General features: G+C 45.6%; 1 protein-coding gene across 10 annotated transcripts in view; it reads right to left on the reverse strand.

The window, feature by feature from the left end:
* The window catches only part of RFX2 (regulatory factor X2), a 41,150-nt gene that overhangs the window by 17,412 nt on the left and 7,122 nt on the right, over positions 1-16,616 (reverse strand). For 6 of the 10 annotated variants that reach the window (XM_032440972.2, XM_015886647.3, XM_085517332.1 and 3 more), the window contains exon 2: positions 1,996-2,108. In XM_032440972.2, the coding sequence (XP_032296863.2) occupies positions 1,996-2,100 (105 nt within the window). In that variant the 5' untranslated portion in view covers positions 2,101-2,108. The remainder of the gene's footprint in view (positions 1-1,995; positions 2,109-16,616) is intronic. The other 4 variants (XM_015886648.3, XM_085517336.1, XM_085517334.1 and 1 more) reach the window with 1 other exon arrangement.

Below are 16,616 nucleotides of genomic sequence, written 5' to 3' on the forward strand. Positions count from 1 at the left end.
CCCATGGGAACAGAGCCTTGGATACTGGCATGAAAGTAAGAAAGGAAACATTCAAGCCAAATATCTGTATGGCATTTTAAACTGATGAGGACCTTCTCCAAGGAGACAGTCATCCTCTGCAGCTTAAAGCTTTAAAAATACCCAGCAAACTGGGCCAACAGAACAAACAGCTGCAAAACAATCCCACATGAGTCCTAGAAGAGACCCTGGCAATTACTGGCTGTCATATCTCTATTTATGAATTTTAGTGCTCTAACACCCTCCCAGACATGGCCTTTGTAACCAGCCAGAAATTCTGTTCCTGCAGAATTACCAGGAATATGATAATGACCAACATCTCTAGGCAGTCTCTACATCACCAGCCCCCCATGGAGACCTTCACAAGTCTGGATACATTTGAGATCCTGCAGCTGAGCCAGTGATAAGGACGCAGACAATTAAGCCTGCCATCACTTTGCCTATTTTATTTCCAAAAGAGGCTGTGACCAGTGGAACATTAAAAGCCCTTTTTCAAGTCAGACCTTGGCAATGCCAACTGCCTCCAAGTCTCACTGAGAATTGCTCCTTTCTCCTACTCTTCATTCATCCACTGTCACTGACTTTACCAAATGACACATCTCTCCTCCCTTGGCACAGCTGCCCAGCTCAGCTACTTCTGTAATTCCTCACCATCTGCCCAGTTATTCCTATCAGCTTCCAACCAAAATAATTAATCATCCCCAACCTGTAAGATGAGGCCATCCTGTTCGTAGAGCCTTCTCTCACACTGCAAGGTAGACCAGTGATCAACAAAACCAAAGGCTTCAGCCTCACACCACTCCTGCTGCTGCCAGTAGTTCATTCCTAGTGTTTCCTTTGTCCTGCAGGTGGGAGGGGGAGGCTCTCTAGATGTTCCTCCTCTGAGCTCTCTTCCAAGTTCCTCTGGGTTTTCCTTAATCCACGGAGTTCCACACAATACGCCGTGTCATTACAACAGCACTAGGAAAGGCTGGATGGGTAATTTCATGATCCAAAGCCAGCAGGTTTTCTAAACTTCGTTAACGTTGTCACAGTCAAATTCACACTACGGGCTGATAATCCCTAAGATACTTTATGCTATTGTCCAGCATTTACAACGTTATCATACGAATGAGAAACAACACCTAGATAAACGCTGGGAAGGCTGCAGGAAGACAGCAGGCTGGCCAAATGCCGAGTTGCACGATGTGGATGCCCAAGTCCTAATGGACAAAGTGCTCCTACCAATTTACTATTTTTAATTGTCACTTCCCATCAGCATCCAATGGCAGCTACTTCTGCTCACTTGGGAGCTGGAGAGAAGGGTGTAGCCCAGCTACACCCACCCATTCTCTTATCCCTTCAGCTTCCTTAACTGTGAAGGAAAGTTCTTCTGACAGTTCCCCAAATGGCACAAAAAGGAACTACAGTTATACTTAACACTTCCCGTTTTGTACTAGGTAGTTTTCATTCATCAATTAATTCATCTTTCCTATCAGGAGACCTCCCAAGAGCTTTATATTCATGCAAATGCATCGCAGATATCTCCCCTCTCCCTAATTCAACATGTTAGAATCCACCCACAAACGGAAGAGGCTTCCTTTTGACTCTTCCACCCACACCTGCTCTGCATTCCCCCTCTTTTCTCTTGATCTTGGTAACTTTTCTGCTAGAGATGCCTTAAAGGATAGTCCCATTTTCTGCTGCTTTTATTGACACACGGAATGACAGCAAGAAATTATGCTGAGAAAACATCAAACTGGCACAAAGTGAGTTCCTTAAGATAAAAATCTAAGTTCCGGGGTTTAAAAGCAGTGCTAATACAGCTAAGTATCTATGGCCTCGATCAACACAATCTCCAGGCACAGTTTCTCATCAATGCCTCAATAAACTGAATAGCAAACCTTTTCCTCAAATAAGATCCTGGATTAAAATACATCTACTGGTAGAACTGGTCTCTTCTCCATAGATACGGTGTTCCAGCTGTGCATACATTACCTGCTGTGAGGCTGGCACTGGCTGCACCACTGGAGCTTGGGCTGATGCAGAAGGATGAAGTGTCACGGAAGCTGCTGAATCTGATCCACCCTCTGAACTCTGCATGCTCACTGCTGGAGAGAGCAGAAGGGACATCAGCATAGGAAGCACTGTTACGCTCACTCACCATAGCCAGGAGCTCCGGGAACCGGCATCTAAATGGAGCAAAATCCCAGTGGAAGAGCCAGGGGGAGTGCTAGGAAGGAAGGTAGTTACCTTCCTACACAGAGGGCTCTTTTTAGTCTTGGATCTAATTTTAATGCAGTATTATATTAAGAAAAAAAAGAAAGTTGCACAATTGTTCCGCAGAAAGGGGAGGGAAGGAACAGAAAATGCACTTCTAAATATAACAAAAAAGTGGCATTGGAAAATTATTGTGTCATAGCGAGGGATAACTACAGATCTATGAGAGTAAGAGCATATTTTTAAAGCCATTTATTCTTCCTTTCTACTTTATCATGGTTATGGCAAAATTTGTATTGAAGTACCTGCCTGGGGCTGCATTCTGAAAGTGGGGTGTCCAAGTGGGGAGTTTAATCACAGCCAGTGATCAAACATGAATGCAGAGAATGAGCAGGGGCTGAGTCAGACCTCCAAGGAACATCTCTACCCTCCAGCCAAGCCCTACATCACTTCATCCTCTCCATGTCCCCCAAAGCAGGACCTAAGCCATCCCTAAGCTGCCCACCCTGCAGCTGTGAAAGTTCCTATTTCAAATGCTTTCAAGATGTTTCTGCCATCACTTCTGAACCAACAAATTCAGAAACATCCACATTTTGAGCAGTCATTTCTCCTTCCTCAGTCTTGCTGCTACATGCTGTACAGCCTCCAAACAGCGGGGTGGAATCCTTTCAGTTTTATATCCATGCTCCTTCCAGTATCTGAACTTCTCCTTCAGCTTTGTGCAATTGAAGAAGCAAAAGGGACATGGAGAAGTTCAGGGGCACTCCAGACACTGCTCTTGGTGGCAAAAAGAAATTACTTTGTCTTCTGGCTTCCCCCAGTGACCAAAAGAGAGCAGAGAGAGGCAGAAGATGAACTGCCTGCTGCCAAAAGAAATCATCACCATTAGTTTCAGATTTGTTTTAAACACAGACTCTGTTACTGATGACAACAAAGCCAGACACAAAGAATCCAATGACATCTGCAGCTGTACATCCAGACAAGGTGGACAGCCACAGGAGCGCTGGACCCCAAAACACATGTACAGGACTTACTATTATTTTGTTCATTAGTAGAACATCCTGCATAGAGAATAATTCATTTCCTACTGAAGCCATCCTGTACTTCCTGAAAACTGCAGAGACAGAACTGTGTATGCCATCTGCTAGCAGTAATTTGTGCTGCTGACATGTTGACAATATCAACAGAATTCCTGCACTCCGAGATGATTCCTTGCAGGAAGTTTTGCAGATCAGCTCCTGGCAGCCTTGGTAGCTCAGAATCTGTCCTACCATTTCCCCACAGCTCCAGGTTTGGTCCCTGTTGGCTGCAGCTGTCCCAGCAGAGTTGGGAAAGGTGCCTGGTGCCTTCCAACAGCTGATGGCAGCACAGCAGCCTGGCAGCCCCTTGTGCCGGTGAGTCTGCACAGATGGAGAAACAAATCAGCCCTAAACAAAGCCACCAGTGGGTCACAGAGAGGAATAACAACCACAGCCAAACTCCCAGAGCTCCAGGGCTCCGAGCAGGGCTAAGAGCAAAACCACAACTTAGTTATTTCTCCAGTTAGCAGACGGAATCTGACTCTGCAGAAGGAATAAAACTGCAGCGAGGGGGGCCCCGTGCACTTTTCAGGTTCAGACAAGTCTCAAAGCTGCTCAACCCGGCAGTGACGTCAAACGTGGCATCACAGCAGCGGCCGCAGGAGGCGGTGCAGAAATCTGGATTCCACGTTGCATCATCGCTGAATGAATCAGGCCGCAGGGCTGCTGGGCTCTGGAAACCTTCTGTTTACACCCCAGCTATCTCGGTATCCAAGCAAACAGCAGTGACAGGAAAGGAAATACAGAAAAAGCTAATAACTTCTGGGTGCTATTTCTGGTCCTGCCACCAACTTGCTCTGTGACCTTGAGCAGGATGCTTCCCCTTTCCTATGCTTCAGTTTTCCCACTCCTAAAAAAGCGATCCCGCTCCCCTCTGTAAGGTGTTTTTCAAGCACTGGCCTCAGAGAGCTGTCAAAGTCTGAATGTGTTTGAGAAAGACAAGTAGTCATGCTGCAAGCCTGGGGCTTGATAAAACTCCAATTGTTGCCGCTTCATTCATAAATCTCACGGCCTTCATGTAAATAGCCTTGCCTTTGTTAATCTGTCCTGCCTAAACCAGCTCCAAACCGCTGGGAAAACAGAGATAAGGGAGCACTTTGCAATGTTTTCCACATTCTGGTTTGCTGTGAGGGGCATCCAAAAGCTTTGTCACCTCCCAAAAGGAGCCACAGGATGGGAGCCCAGCACCCAGCACAGCAGGGTCCCAGCAGCCAGGGCTCAACAGAACGCAGAGGTAAAGAGGAGCTCCAAGTATTTTTCCACGGAACGCTTTAATATAAACTATCAGCTCCTGGGTGCTCAAACAAAAAAGCCTCACCGCTAAATGCTGAGACCTCAAGTGCCTTAATAATGGTGCTGATCAGAGCCAGAGCAGGGAGTCTGCCCCAGAGAAAGCATTTGGATTGTTTTCCTTTGCTGCTCTGCTCCTCATTCAGCAGGGCTGCAGCCCTACAGCTGCTCAGATTTAACAGGAGAGGGGGCGAGTGCTGTTCCTCCTGGCCACCCCTTACTTTTACTGCATAGAAGAGCAGCCTTACTGAAGGCAGGAAGTCCTGGAGTGGGACCTGCACGCTGGTGTGATTCTCATGGGTGAAAGCAGTGTGAGGCACACGGATGGCATCTAGGCCTTGTATTTACACAGAGTTACATATTTAAGGTGCAAATGTAAAACAAAGGAGCTACCTACCCTATGCCAGCAAACAGTGTAGACCTTTCTTTAATCCAGAATAATGGTTCAAGCACACAGTGCTGCTCTGAGAATACCAACATGGCTTGTTTCAGTGATTTACATGCTCAGTGGAAGGAAAAAAACCATGTTGAAATTGAATTTGCTTTTCAAAGCTTACTTGGTCATCCTTTGATCTTATTTAAACTTTTTACATTCTTTTATTACATCTTTATTATATTTTATTTCCTGGCAGGATTTTTGAAATGGAATCCAATACCGGAGCATAAATGAGGGGAAGGAAAATGTCTTGGTTGAGGTTGTTCTTGTTTGTTGTCTCTAACAAAAACAGTCAATAATTCTACCTCTGGGACAAACTCTCAGCCACTTGTTGTTAAGTTTTACAGTAAACCTCAGCAGATGCCAATGTCTCTGTTGAGTGATTCCACTGACTGCGTTTGCCATTAGAGAATGAGCTTAGCACTGCCCCTCCAAGGGGATTTCTGGACTTTAAATACGGGGCATAAGAACCCACAAGGCAAATAATTACCTCAAAGCACTGGAATCAATAGCAAACCTAAGACTGAAGAACATACTTCATGTCTTATGTTTCAAATCAAGACAGAAGTGATGGAAAACTTTGACTTTTCCAGGCAAACCTGCTATAATTCTGTCTTCCTTCTTTATTTCTGATGCCACGCTCATTAAACAGGAAGCAAATGCCAACTGCATCAGCTCTCCACCTAAAACAAGGGGTCCTGAGTTTCTAATCGCCACCTGCACACACTGTCAGACACATCCTATAGCAGGGACTGAAGGTAGAAACTGAAACCAGAATGCAGGCAGCCATAGGAACAGAGATGAGCTTGGTTACAAATGAAGTGCAGGAAGATGCAACAGAACAGTGGGAAGCCTGTAGAGCTGGATGTGATTGCTAAGGGAATTTATAGTAAACTTCACCCTATACTACATCCTGCACTGGGTAATCTTTGTGCCTATTTAATATTACCATTAGTTAATGAGATCTGTGGCACCCAACAGCCAGGATGCTGAACTGTGCCCAGCTTCTGCTCCCAACATTTCTCTTGGTTTGGTGGATTTCAGGCTGAGCAAGGGGTAAAACAACCAGGGAATCAGAACAGTCACTTTTCCATGTAGAGGATCGTGACACAGCTCTGAGTTTTTTATAGAAATCCCATAATAGTCGGTGTTTTACCAAAAATCCCAACATGGGAAACACGGAGTAATGGGAAAGTTGTAGTTTAATGAGAAGAAATGAACAGTTTCTTACCCGTAGCATTGACTTGCGAGATCAAAGTTCAAGTCCAAGTTTCTGCTTTTTTTTTTTGGCTGTTTGGTTGATTTTGTACATTTTCTGCATACTTTGAAGGGAAGATTTACAATTTAAAAGAGTTATTTGCTTTCTGGAACTGTTTTCAGGTTTAGCTGGCATGGAGGTTGAATAAATAGGAAAAACAGAATGGCAACAACTGAATTCAGAAGAAATAAAAACATTATTTAACCACCAAGTTCTACACAAGCTCTAAATGGTATTTGCTCCCCTGTTTATCTACCAACTTGTCTCTAGGAAAAGGATGCAGAGCTTCTACTTTCAACAGATTCATTACTGAGGACCCTCAGTACACTCAGAAGTGTTCAAAACTAATAAAAGGAATACAGAGAACAGCAGATCTTCACTTTCAATTCTAGAGATGAGCACCAACTGTTGACTTTATCTACCACCTTTTATGCTACATTCACTTTACTTGAGGTTTTCTTCAGTATTTTCCATTTCTTTCAGCATTTTTTGCTTAGTCTCTGTTTAATAATTTGCTCTAAAAAGGCATTAGCTGTGTTTGAACTACAGCACAGAAGGGAACTGCCTTTATTTGGAAAAAACACCCACATTTTTATATTATGTGAATAAAAACGTGATCAGATGAACTATACCAGCATAGAGCAGAATCCAGGCGAATACTTGTATCAAACCCAGCTCGCTTCCTGCCTTCACGCATCCTTTATTCCTGCAGTGCTTGTCTCCAAAGAGTGATATCTCCAAGAAATAACAGGCGTTTCCCTGAAATCCCTATCAGGAAAATATTTTGTTTTCCCATTGCCCATAAAACTCCAGGCTGGAGGAACTGTGGGCTGCTGCCACTGAGCTCTGAACTGAGCTCTCCTCCTTGTCCTACCACTATCAGACCCTGTACAAAGTTGGTTTTGCTTCGTAAGTTCCATTTAATTAGTAGAAGACCTTATCCAGACATTATATCCAAAGGGAGGCCATTCCTTATCCAAAACATTGTATACCCAGAAAATATGGTACCAGCTCAACTTTGGAGAGCCAAAGGGCATCCCTAGCTCTGAGCATGAATTGCACCCTTGTCACCTTGACTAACACAGTGAGTATTCCAGATAAACAGGAGCTGGCACATGAGCAGCCTCATCTGAAGGGTGTCCTGAACTGCATGTCATAACCTTTAGCCTTTTAATAAGCACTGCTAAGTGGAGGGGATGGAAAGGGGAAGGCAAGTATAACAAGGAACTTGATAATAAGCTGATTCTGGAAAGGCTGGTTATTAAATTGCTTCAAAATGATATGAACAGAGAAGGCACCAGAGCCTTCCACTGATTAGGTTAAATTAATTTAAAACAGAAGCAACCGCTGCTCGTCTAAGAGCTCTAGTTACCTGGAAACCCAGATAAACCCAAAACACGAGTTTCGAGGGCAGCAGCAGTATAGCTGCTTTTTCAGAAACACGGTCCTCATGGAAAAATACAAATTTGGAAACAGCTTTTATTAGCAGTAGTTAATAATATACTGTAATATAAATATAAACACAGGCTTTAATTGGATTTCATGGAATCATTCATGTAATATATATATATACAGACATATATACATAACTGTTGCATAACAGCAGCTCAGTAAGCATTGCTGTTTCTTTAAAAGTGATTTTCACAGTGGCAGGAGAGAGCTGGGAACATCTCAGTGCTGGCTGCTTAAGTGGAGTTTCCTTAAGAGCCAGCTGAGATGGAGCAGCAGAGCTCTGATGGGTTAATGCTGCTGACAGCAGCCTGATTACAAGTCTTGTGTGCACAGACTTGAGCACCAGCAAAGGAACTCAGTGACCCTCCCTCCCATCCATAAAACTGTCCCTTTCTCATTTAGCTCAATGATTTTAACACTCCCCAGGTGTTAAAAGTGGGATTGGAATCCCTCAGACCTGAACGCATCCCTTCTGGTGTGTAGGAACAGGAGGAGCAGTGCCTTCCCATTCACTGCTGTGCTGCATTTCACCTCCCAGAACCTTACCTGTGACAGCCCCAGGTGCTTGTTCTTAAGGAAAAGTTCCACAGCTTCAGGTTTTCGAACTGGCAAAGCCCTGACAACACGTGCTTGAAAGTCTTTGCATCCTCCCTATTAACTAGCTAAATCTTGACTTCAAAAAAGTTTTGCTATAGCCATGGAAAACAGTGCTGCCCAAGAGAACTTCTGCAGATTGCTGAGCAGTCAGGAGGCTTTCACATCTGGAAGGAGGAGAAAAATGTCACACACTGAACTCTGTTCCACACTGTGGCCTTTTGGGTACCACCTGCAACAAATGCAGTAGGGGAAGTGCAGTATAGCAAGCTTTAGGACAAGCCTTCAAGGTGCTGTTTTGGATCCCATCCCAGCTACTCCCACATTGTCCTCAGGACCCAGATGCATTCATGCTGCCCAGAGGACTCAGACCCTCTGAGGAGTGATGTGTAACACTGGATAGATATCCAGCTGTGCTTTTGTAGGATCCACTTTTATAGCTGTGGCAGAAAACTATGGAATCTGTCCCTTATTTTAAATTAACTCCAAGTGAATCTGAACCTACATGCCTATCATTGACTTGCTTAGCTTCCAGAATCCTTTAGAAGGTCTCAAGCCTGAAGCAGGAGATGCACTGCAGGACTTCGTTTAGAGATGGGGCAGCAGCAGCAGCTGTTCCCATCGTGCCCATCTGGTAAGCAGGAGTGACCGCTGTCAACACAACCCAGTACTGCTATTTATTGACACATCACCATTCTTGAGTGTTATAGTTAACAAAGTTAAGCAGAACAAGCCACAAACATAAACTGTGGCCATTCAGAAAAGACTTCAAATCAGCTTTTAAAGCAGCTGAGTTTGGGGGAGAGCTTTCACCATGTGGTGCACAAAAATACAGCACAAGGAGGTTGTTTGAGAAGCCGGAGTTGAGCAAGAAGAACCAGAAGCAGTCAGGTCTTCATCCTGACCCAGCTCTGACTGCAGCATCTCTCCATCCATGCACGAGATGCTTTGACAGGCTGCGCTGGGCACTGGTGTTACTGGGGCAGAGCACTGCAGTGAGCTGTGCTGTGCTGTGCCCTGTGCCAGGGTGAAACCTCACATGGAGCAAGGAAGATCCAAAGTGGAGCCCCCAGCTTCTGCCAGTTCATTCACCGCAGCGTTCTGTGCATGTTATTGCAGCTCAGGGACAGAAACAGCTGCTTTTCAGAGCTGTGCACCACTAGCAGTGAGTGGGAGAAGGAGCTGGGCTTTGTCCCATGGAGATTTACTGCTCATACAGCTATTGATTAAACTGCAGACTAAACACGACCCCCCAGATTGAAGCCACAAACGGTCTAAAAACCACAATTCTTGGAAAAGCTGAGAAAGGGGGAGGCTGCTTCAGATTCCCTACAGAAAACATTTTGGAATATGTACTGGAATACTGTATACTTGGAGAACGGCATGGCTGTATTTTTGGTGAGGACAGGAATAGGACAGAATGCGTTTGAGTTGAAAGGGAGAAGAGAAAGTCTTCAAACACATACTGGTCTAGTAGTTTGTACTTTGCAGCTATCACGTCCACAAAGAAAAAAAGAACACTTGCTACCAAATGAGGAATAACTGAGTTATAACTCGATCCAACCAAGGAATCCCAGCGGGCAATGAGAGGAGATTTGAGTGGGTGGCTTCCCGACAGCCTTCCCAGCCTCCAGCTGCCTCTGCCTGCCCCAAGAGGGGCTCGAGTAGCACTGGACCCACTCTGCTCCATCCATCTGCAGCATATAGCTTCAGGTTTAAAAGCACATCCTCAGCGCTGCGCTGTAGATCGAGCTGAGAGATTTAAGACCTTGTGAATCACTACGAGGGGGGAAGCGAGATGGTTAGGTTTAACTCTAGTCCTGAGAACACTTCTAGGTGCTACAGGGGGGAGCTGCAGCCCCCACACCAGCTCTGCATAACCAGCAGCAGGAGAAAACACAAGGGATGCACGGCTGCAGCAAAAGTATGGGATGCACGGCTCGCAGGGGAGGAGCAGCCGGCAGATGTTGGGTGACGAAGCGGGCAGGGCGATGTTTGGGGAGCAACACGGGTTGCTAGAGGAGACCGAGCCTGCAGCAGCGGCCGGGCCTCGTTGCTGTGCGACGCAGGGAACACTTCCCAAACCAAACAGTGCCAGCCCCACCGGCCCCAACGCGCGCCGCCAGCTCGCCAGCACACTAAATATGTCAGCGGGTATTTTCAGCAGCCCGGGGAGGATCGACAAATAATGTCTTTGCTATAGTAACAGAGCGGGGGGGCTTCAGGGTGTGGGGTGTTGTGGGTTTTTCTTTCTTTCTTTTTAATCATTATTACAGAATAAATGGATTGAGAGCCCTTCAGTGGAAATGCAGAGGAAAGGAGCTTTGAAAACCTCTTTCTTCGTTGTTTTATTTTTATTTTTCTCAAATGTTCTTACCCTCTTTTAAAGAGATTGATCATCAGTCGCTCACTGCGCTGTGACTCCTGCTCTCTGCCCATTGAAGCCCTGCACAGCACTGCACAGACACCAGCCCCAAACACAGTCCCTTTTTTCCACTTCTTTTCACTTATTCCCAGCAGTTTCCAGTCCCTTTAGAGCAGGTCTGCTTTCCCTTGTAGTACCTGGGGATCCCAGGCTGCAGGTAGGACAGCAGTGCTCAGTGTGCTTTCTGGGTGTCCTCTGCTTGATGGAGAGGAAAAACTCACCAGCGAGATGTTGTCTTCTAAATCCATGAACAGGGGAAACCGATTTAAATTAACTATTTCCTTTCTTTTATAGTAACATTTGAGGCAATGAACCATAAGCAAAGATTTATAACTTCTAACAGGTTTTTAGGTGGCAGCTCACTCTCAATGCAAGTGAAGAATAGAGGCTGGCTTGCATTGGGCTGGTGGAAACGGGCCATTGTCCTGGGCACAGTGGTACAATCCAAAACATAAAAGTTCTGCTGTGCTTGCTAATCATCGTTAAGGCCACGCACTGCTGTCACAGCCTTGCTAATTCAATAGGAGAAGAATTGGGGCAGAATTAGTCCCTTTAACCTTCAAATCTCAGCGTAGGCACCAGCATCCCGTCAGCTCACCTTTACAGTGCCTAACAACAAGGCTGATCACTGCAGCTGGTGGCTTCCAAACGCAGGGTGCTCTCAATGTTCCCTTTGTAGCACGTTCCTCTGGCATTTATCTGCTCCTGGCGTGGTCTTCCACGGCACTGCAACAGCACTGCACTACAGCACTCACCTCTCCAAGACAGACACCATGACAATCTGAACTCACTCAACCACTGGATTTCAAAAAGTCACAGTAAAGGGTGTGTTATACATAAGGTACTTCAACAGTTCTTTAAATAAAGATCCGCTTTTCAAACTACTGCTGGCTTCAGTCTCCCAAGCACCCAGCCTTCTAGCACTCGATTGCTTACACCTCCATCTCACAGGCCTCCTGCCCCTCCAAATGGGAGCCCTGGGAACATTTTGGAACATTTCTGGTGATGAGAAGAGAGGTCCGTGCCAGAACCAGGAGCTGAGCATAGCCTGGCACCTTCAAAATGACAACTGAAAACTAAGAAATGCCAGAACTTGAAGAGTCTCCCCAGCAGAGGAATAAAAAGCACACAGTTTGCAGCTATCTGAGGTGAACTGGGAGCTCATTTGATGCTCATTGCATTGAGTGACCTCAAACTCCTTACCGCTATCCTACCTACCTCCTTATGGCAGACCTCAGCACTGAAGACTCCAAGCTGTGTGAAATCTGGTTTAAAATGAAATATGGTCAAAAGATGCTTTATCGCTGCAACATTTGGCCAAGGAAAGGACTTCCACAGATGCTCCTGGCTCAGAGGAACATCTCTGCCCCCAGCCTCCTGATAGCTCTGGTCTCATTCAATGCCAAGAATCCTTCTACCAAAGTTACCCCAGCGATGCCTTTGCTGGCATCAGCCCAGGACCTATCAGCTCAGATGCAAGACCCGCAACCATGAAAGAACCACTGTTCTTACTCCTTATTAAGTTGGGCAAATTAAGCCCAAGACTTTCCTCTTTCCATTCCTTTCTGCTAAGTGCCCTCATTCCTGCCTTTAATATGCTAAAAAGTTACCGCTGGGATGAGGAAAATGCATTAACACTGAGAGCTGACACCTCTTATCACAAGTGAGGATGCTGGTGGGGGTTCGCAGCTCAGTTGCTGGAGTCCTGTTACTCCCACAGAGCTGCACCATACAAGAAGAAGCTTCCAGTTTTCTGACTCTTAATGAAAAAGCACAAAGAACCCAATTTCAGAAAGTCACCATTTAAACAGTCAGCCTTCCTCATTTGTATCTCCTAGTGCTTCTTAAGGCACCCTTATTTTAGGGCATTTCTGGCCCTGAGTGGAGCGTGTTCACAATCAAATACCATCTGAACCCTGTCTCCTTCCTTTTTTTCTTTCCCCTCCCTGAGAATCCTACTTTTTGCTTTCCAGAAAATGAAACCCACATCCTCTTCTCGCAAGAATGAGAGCAATGCTAGGAGAGTGAAGTGTGACGGCAGGAGCTATTTCCAGTCTATATAGCATTCAGTGCCTGTGCTGAGCAGTGTACTGAAGAGGCCGTGAAATGGTAATGTTCTACAGACTGCTGGGGATACAGTCTCAAATAGAAGGAAAACAGCTTTGAGAGATTTTTGCCCATTCCATCTCCAGAAACCACACAGAACTTTAACACCTCCCTTTGGCTAAAGCTTTCTGAGTTGCACTTGAAAAACTGAAAAGGAAAACCAGATGAGGGTGGGGGGGGGGAGCACAGTGATGATCCAGAGCAAAAATATCCATTAGTGGTGAATTCCACCATCTCCTCCCCCTCCCCAAAAGCTGTGAGGGTCAGATTCCACCCACAAATGGAGCCACGGGCTGCAGGCTCACCCAGTGAGGCCTTTTCATTGTGCTGCTTGGCTCCAGGCTGCTAGGCAACCCGAGTAGCCGTGCTGCTCATATGCATTAAGTATTAACTATTATTTCATTCCTTTCCCCGTTTGATAAAAAGGCAGCAACCTCAGTTCCCAAGCTTTTCTCTCTGCAAAGCAAATGCAGGCTGGACACAGCAGGAAGTGGGGTCAAAGCCACATAAGAGTTGAAGACCTCCAGGGTTCTCAACCCCACAGGATGCTCTTAGCAAAGCTGCTTTGGATGCATAGGATTTACAGCACCTGGTATTAACTACCTACCCTAAGTGCCCTCCTTGGGACCTCAGTGCTCAGTTTGCTGTGCAATGAGATGCAGGCAGCCTGGGAATGAGGTGATGCTCTGTGCTGCCTGCACCAGGACTCAAAAGCCCTGAGTTCAGGTTAGAGCCCAAAGGGAAGCAATGCAAACATTGCAGCAAGTCAGGTGAGCAGAAAGCAGCAGTGTGTAGAAGCTGCAGAGATACTTCAGGTCTGCAAAAAAATCTGGCAACATATTCCTACCAGTCAACCATACAACTTGATAGTAAACAGTAAGCACTGATATAACAAAACAGGGTAAACTGCTCCCGGCAATTTAGATGTAAGTGGTTCATATTTGAAAAGCAGGAAACTATGACTGAACAGTTTTATTGCAGGAATATGCTACGTTAATAAGTGAGCCAGTAAAAACCAAGCAGTAAGAGAAAAAAACTCCTTTGTACAAGTTTCTTCCATCCCTGCCTAGGACATCTTCCAAGTCCAACACATCAGTGCTGATACACCAATTACTCAAGAGCCTGGTTTAAAACTTAGATGACACTCTTGCATGGTGATAACTGGGACCCTTTATAGCAAAGGAAGGTCTCAGCAATGACAGCAAAGTCTCAAGAAGAAGATATGCAGAAGTTGTCACCTGCAAGACAAGGGCAAGGCAAGCTGGAGCTGAGTGAACAGCTGCTGAGCTGGATGCGCAGCACTGAGCCCAGTGACATTTCTGTGTAATTACTAAACCTTAAGATCCATTATAATGTTAATTTGCCGGCTGGCTGTTGTGCAGCAGCGTAATTAGATGTTGTGTAGCTGAGATACAAACAGGAAGGAATGCAAGGAATGCCACTGCTTAGGGACTGGGCACTGCTGGAGCGGAGCCCATGTGGAATGGTGCTGAGCTGGCACAGAGCTGGCGCATCCATGCACCACCAGGCTGTGAAAGAAAGCAATGCACTGAGCAGGGTCTGCTCTGTGACCCTCCTCTGGGGCATGAAGGGCTCAATGCAGCACAAACACGAGCTGGTGAGCAAAGCACCAGGCTGAGCCATGGGGTGTTGTCAGGTGAGCATCCCTACAGTCTTGCCCCAAGGCAGGATTGATACAAGGGTACCACTCGGTATTACACTTCACATTTCCTCATTCCAAACAAAGAAAGTAGTATCTGCTACAACTGAGGGCATCCTATTGATTTATGTCACTATTTTAACTGATGTTTTCAAGTTAAATCTTTCCTTTAATAGAGGCCAGACAGAAAATGTTTGTTTTTCAAGTTATGAGACATTTCCTGAGCTGGGGATTCACTTGCAAGCAACAACAGTGGCCTACAGCAGAGGATGACAAAACCCTTCAAATATTAAAACAAATTTCTTTATACATGGCTTTGCCTTATTTCACAATTAAGAAAAGCAGTAATTGCTTTGCCTCCCCCCCATTTACAGCATCTTACAGAGCACACGGTACACAGAGCAGCATTTAATGAAGGAGCACGAGTGAAAAGCAATACCCCAAACATCACCACCTTTCCCTGGGAGACTGCGGGTGGTGGTGGACCGAGCTGACAAACAGAAGTTACTGACCATAAGCACCGCAGTTGGGACACCTTCTTATTCTCGTCCATGTTTCAATTGACAACATCTTGCTGAGGCTCTGTTCCATAGGGAGAGATGCTTGGCCCTTGTCCACCTGAGCCCTTGTCTGCACTCTCTGTACTACCAGCAAGCTACACAGATTTCAGTTCTTCAAACTGAATGCGATTGCCACTTGGAGAAGAACTGGGGCTCTTCTGCTGGTCCTGAAGGAATGAGGAGCTGCCTGGGCTGGTCAGATGTTTGCTAAGTCACACAGAGCCCAGTCAACAGTTCAAGGATCAACAAAACTGTTATTGTACCAAGCAAGGCCAACCTCCCTCACAGACACCACAACAGACTTAAGAGACTTCTGTATCAGAGCTGGATAAAGCAGCTGCATTGTGCCTGGAGCAATCAAGAAGGTGCAGGGATGTTGCCTGGAAGACAAGGCGTGCAGAAGCCCAAGTTCAGTACTGCAGATTAAAGTGCTCCAGAGTGGTCCAATAACACCCACCCCATCCATTTGTTTTTTGCAAAAAGCACGTGGCTAAAAAATAGTGAATTCCATCTGAGTCCTCAACAACTTTTCTTGTATTCTGCTGAAAAGAACAATGAAGGTTCATCATTAAGTGAAGAAGACAGAGCTCAGGCTGAAGCATTAAAAGCCAAGATCCTGCTCTTCTGTGTGGGCCATTAAGCTTTCAATGGAGTTTTTCAATAGGAAAGATTGCACAGGTGGCTTGATTAAATCACCTCAACCTCATTCTCCTGTCTGAGCACTGCAGCTAAAAAGGCATCAGAGGAGGCAGTCAGCACTTGTAGCTTTCAGTACCATTGAGCAGTTTCCTTTTTTTCCTCCTTTCCAAACTAGGAATTGTTTGGCTGTTGACCCATTTCTGCTCTCCATCGATTTTCTCTTCATTAACTGAATTCCATAAACCACTCTTTAAAATCAGAAAATATGTACTAACGCTGATCTCACCATAGTCTTCCTATTTGCAGCATTCATTCCCCACAAGACAAAGAAGAGGGGGAAAAAAAGAGGTGGGAGTGGAGAGGACAGGTTGGGAAGCATTGATTACAGATGGGTTTTGGCACTGTCAAATGAAACACCAGTTTGTTGTTACTCAGAGTATCAGGCTGGGGTTTCTACAACATCCATATTTGACCCTTTCGTACTCCCTGACTCATAGGTCTCTCATGGGCCGTGATCTGAAGGTATTTACAAGACAAACGTGCTTCAAACAAGTTGAAGGGTTTTAAAAAAGCTTGCGATACCTCCAGAGCCTCAGTGCAGCAGGTAGCCAGCAAGAGCCCCTGCACCACCAATTGTAAAAGCAGAATGATTTGCTGCCTTCAAAAGCAGTTAACCTTTTCTGGCTCAGTTGTGTATTGGGATTCGGGTGGGGAATAGAGGGAAGAATTCCTTCACTGAAGCCAGATGGAATTCCAAATCTAGGCAGCTTAGTCAATGAGCTAAGGGGAAGATGTCAAAACATGCTTTCCATTAACGTAATAGCAGAAAACACAACGGGCTTGAAATACTATATACAAACAATTACTGTTCTGTAACAGAACCCATGCCAATACAAGGGA

The sequence above is a fragment of the Coturnix japonica genome, chromosome 16, assembly GCF_054131305.1.
Source record: "Coturnix japonica strain WE chromosome 16, WE-NBRP24, whole genome shotgun sequence".
NCBI lineage: Eukaryota > Metazoa > Chordata > Aves > Galliformes > Phasianidae > Coturnix > Coturnix japonica.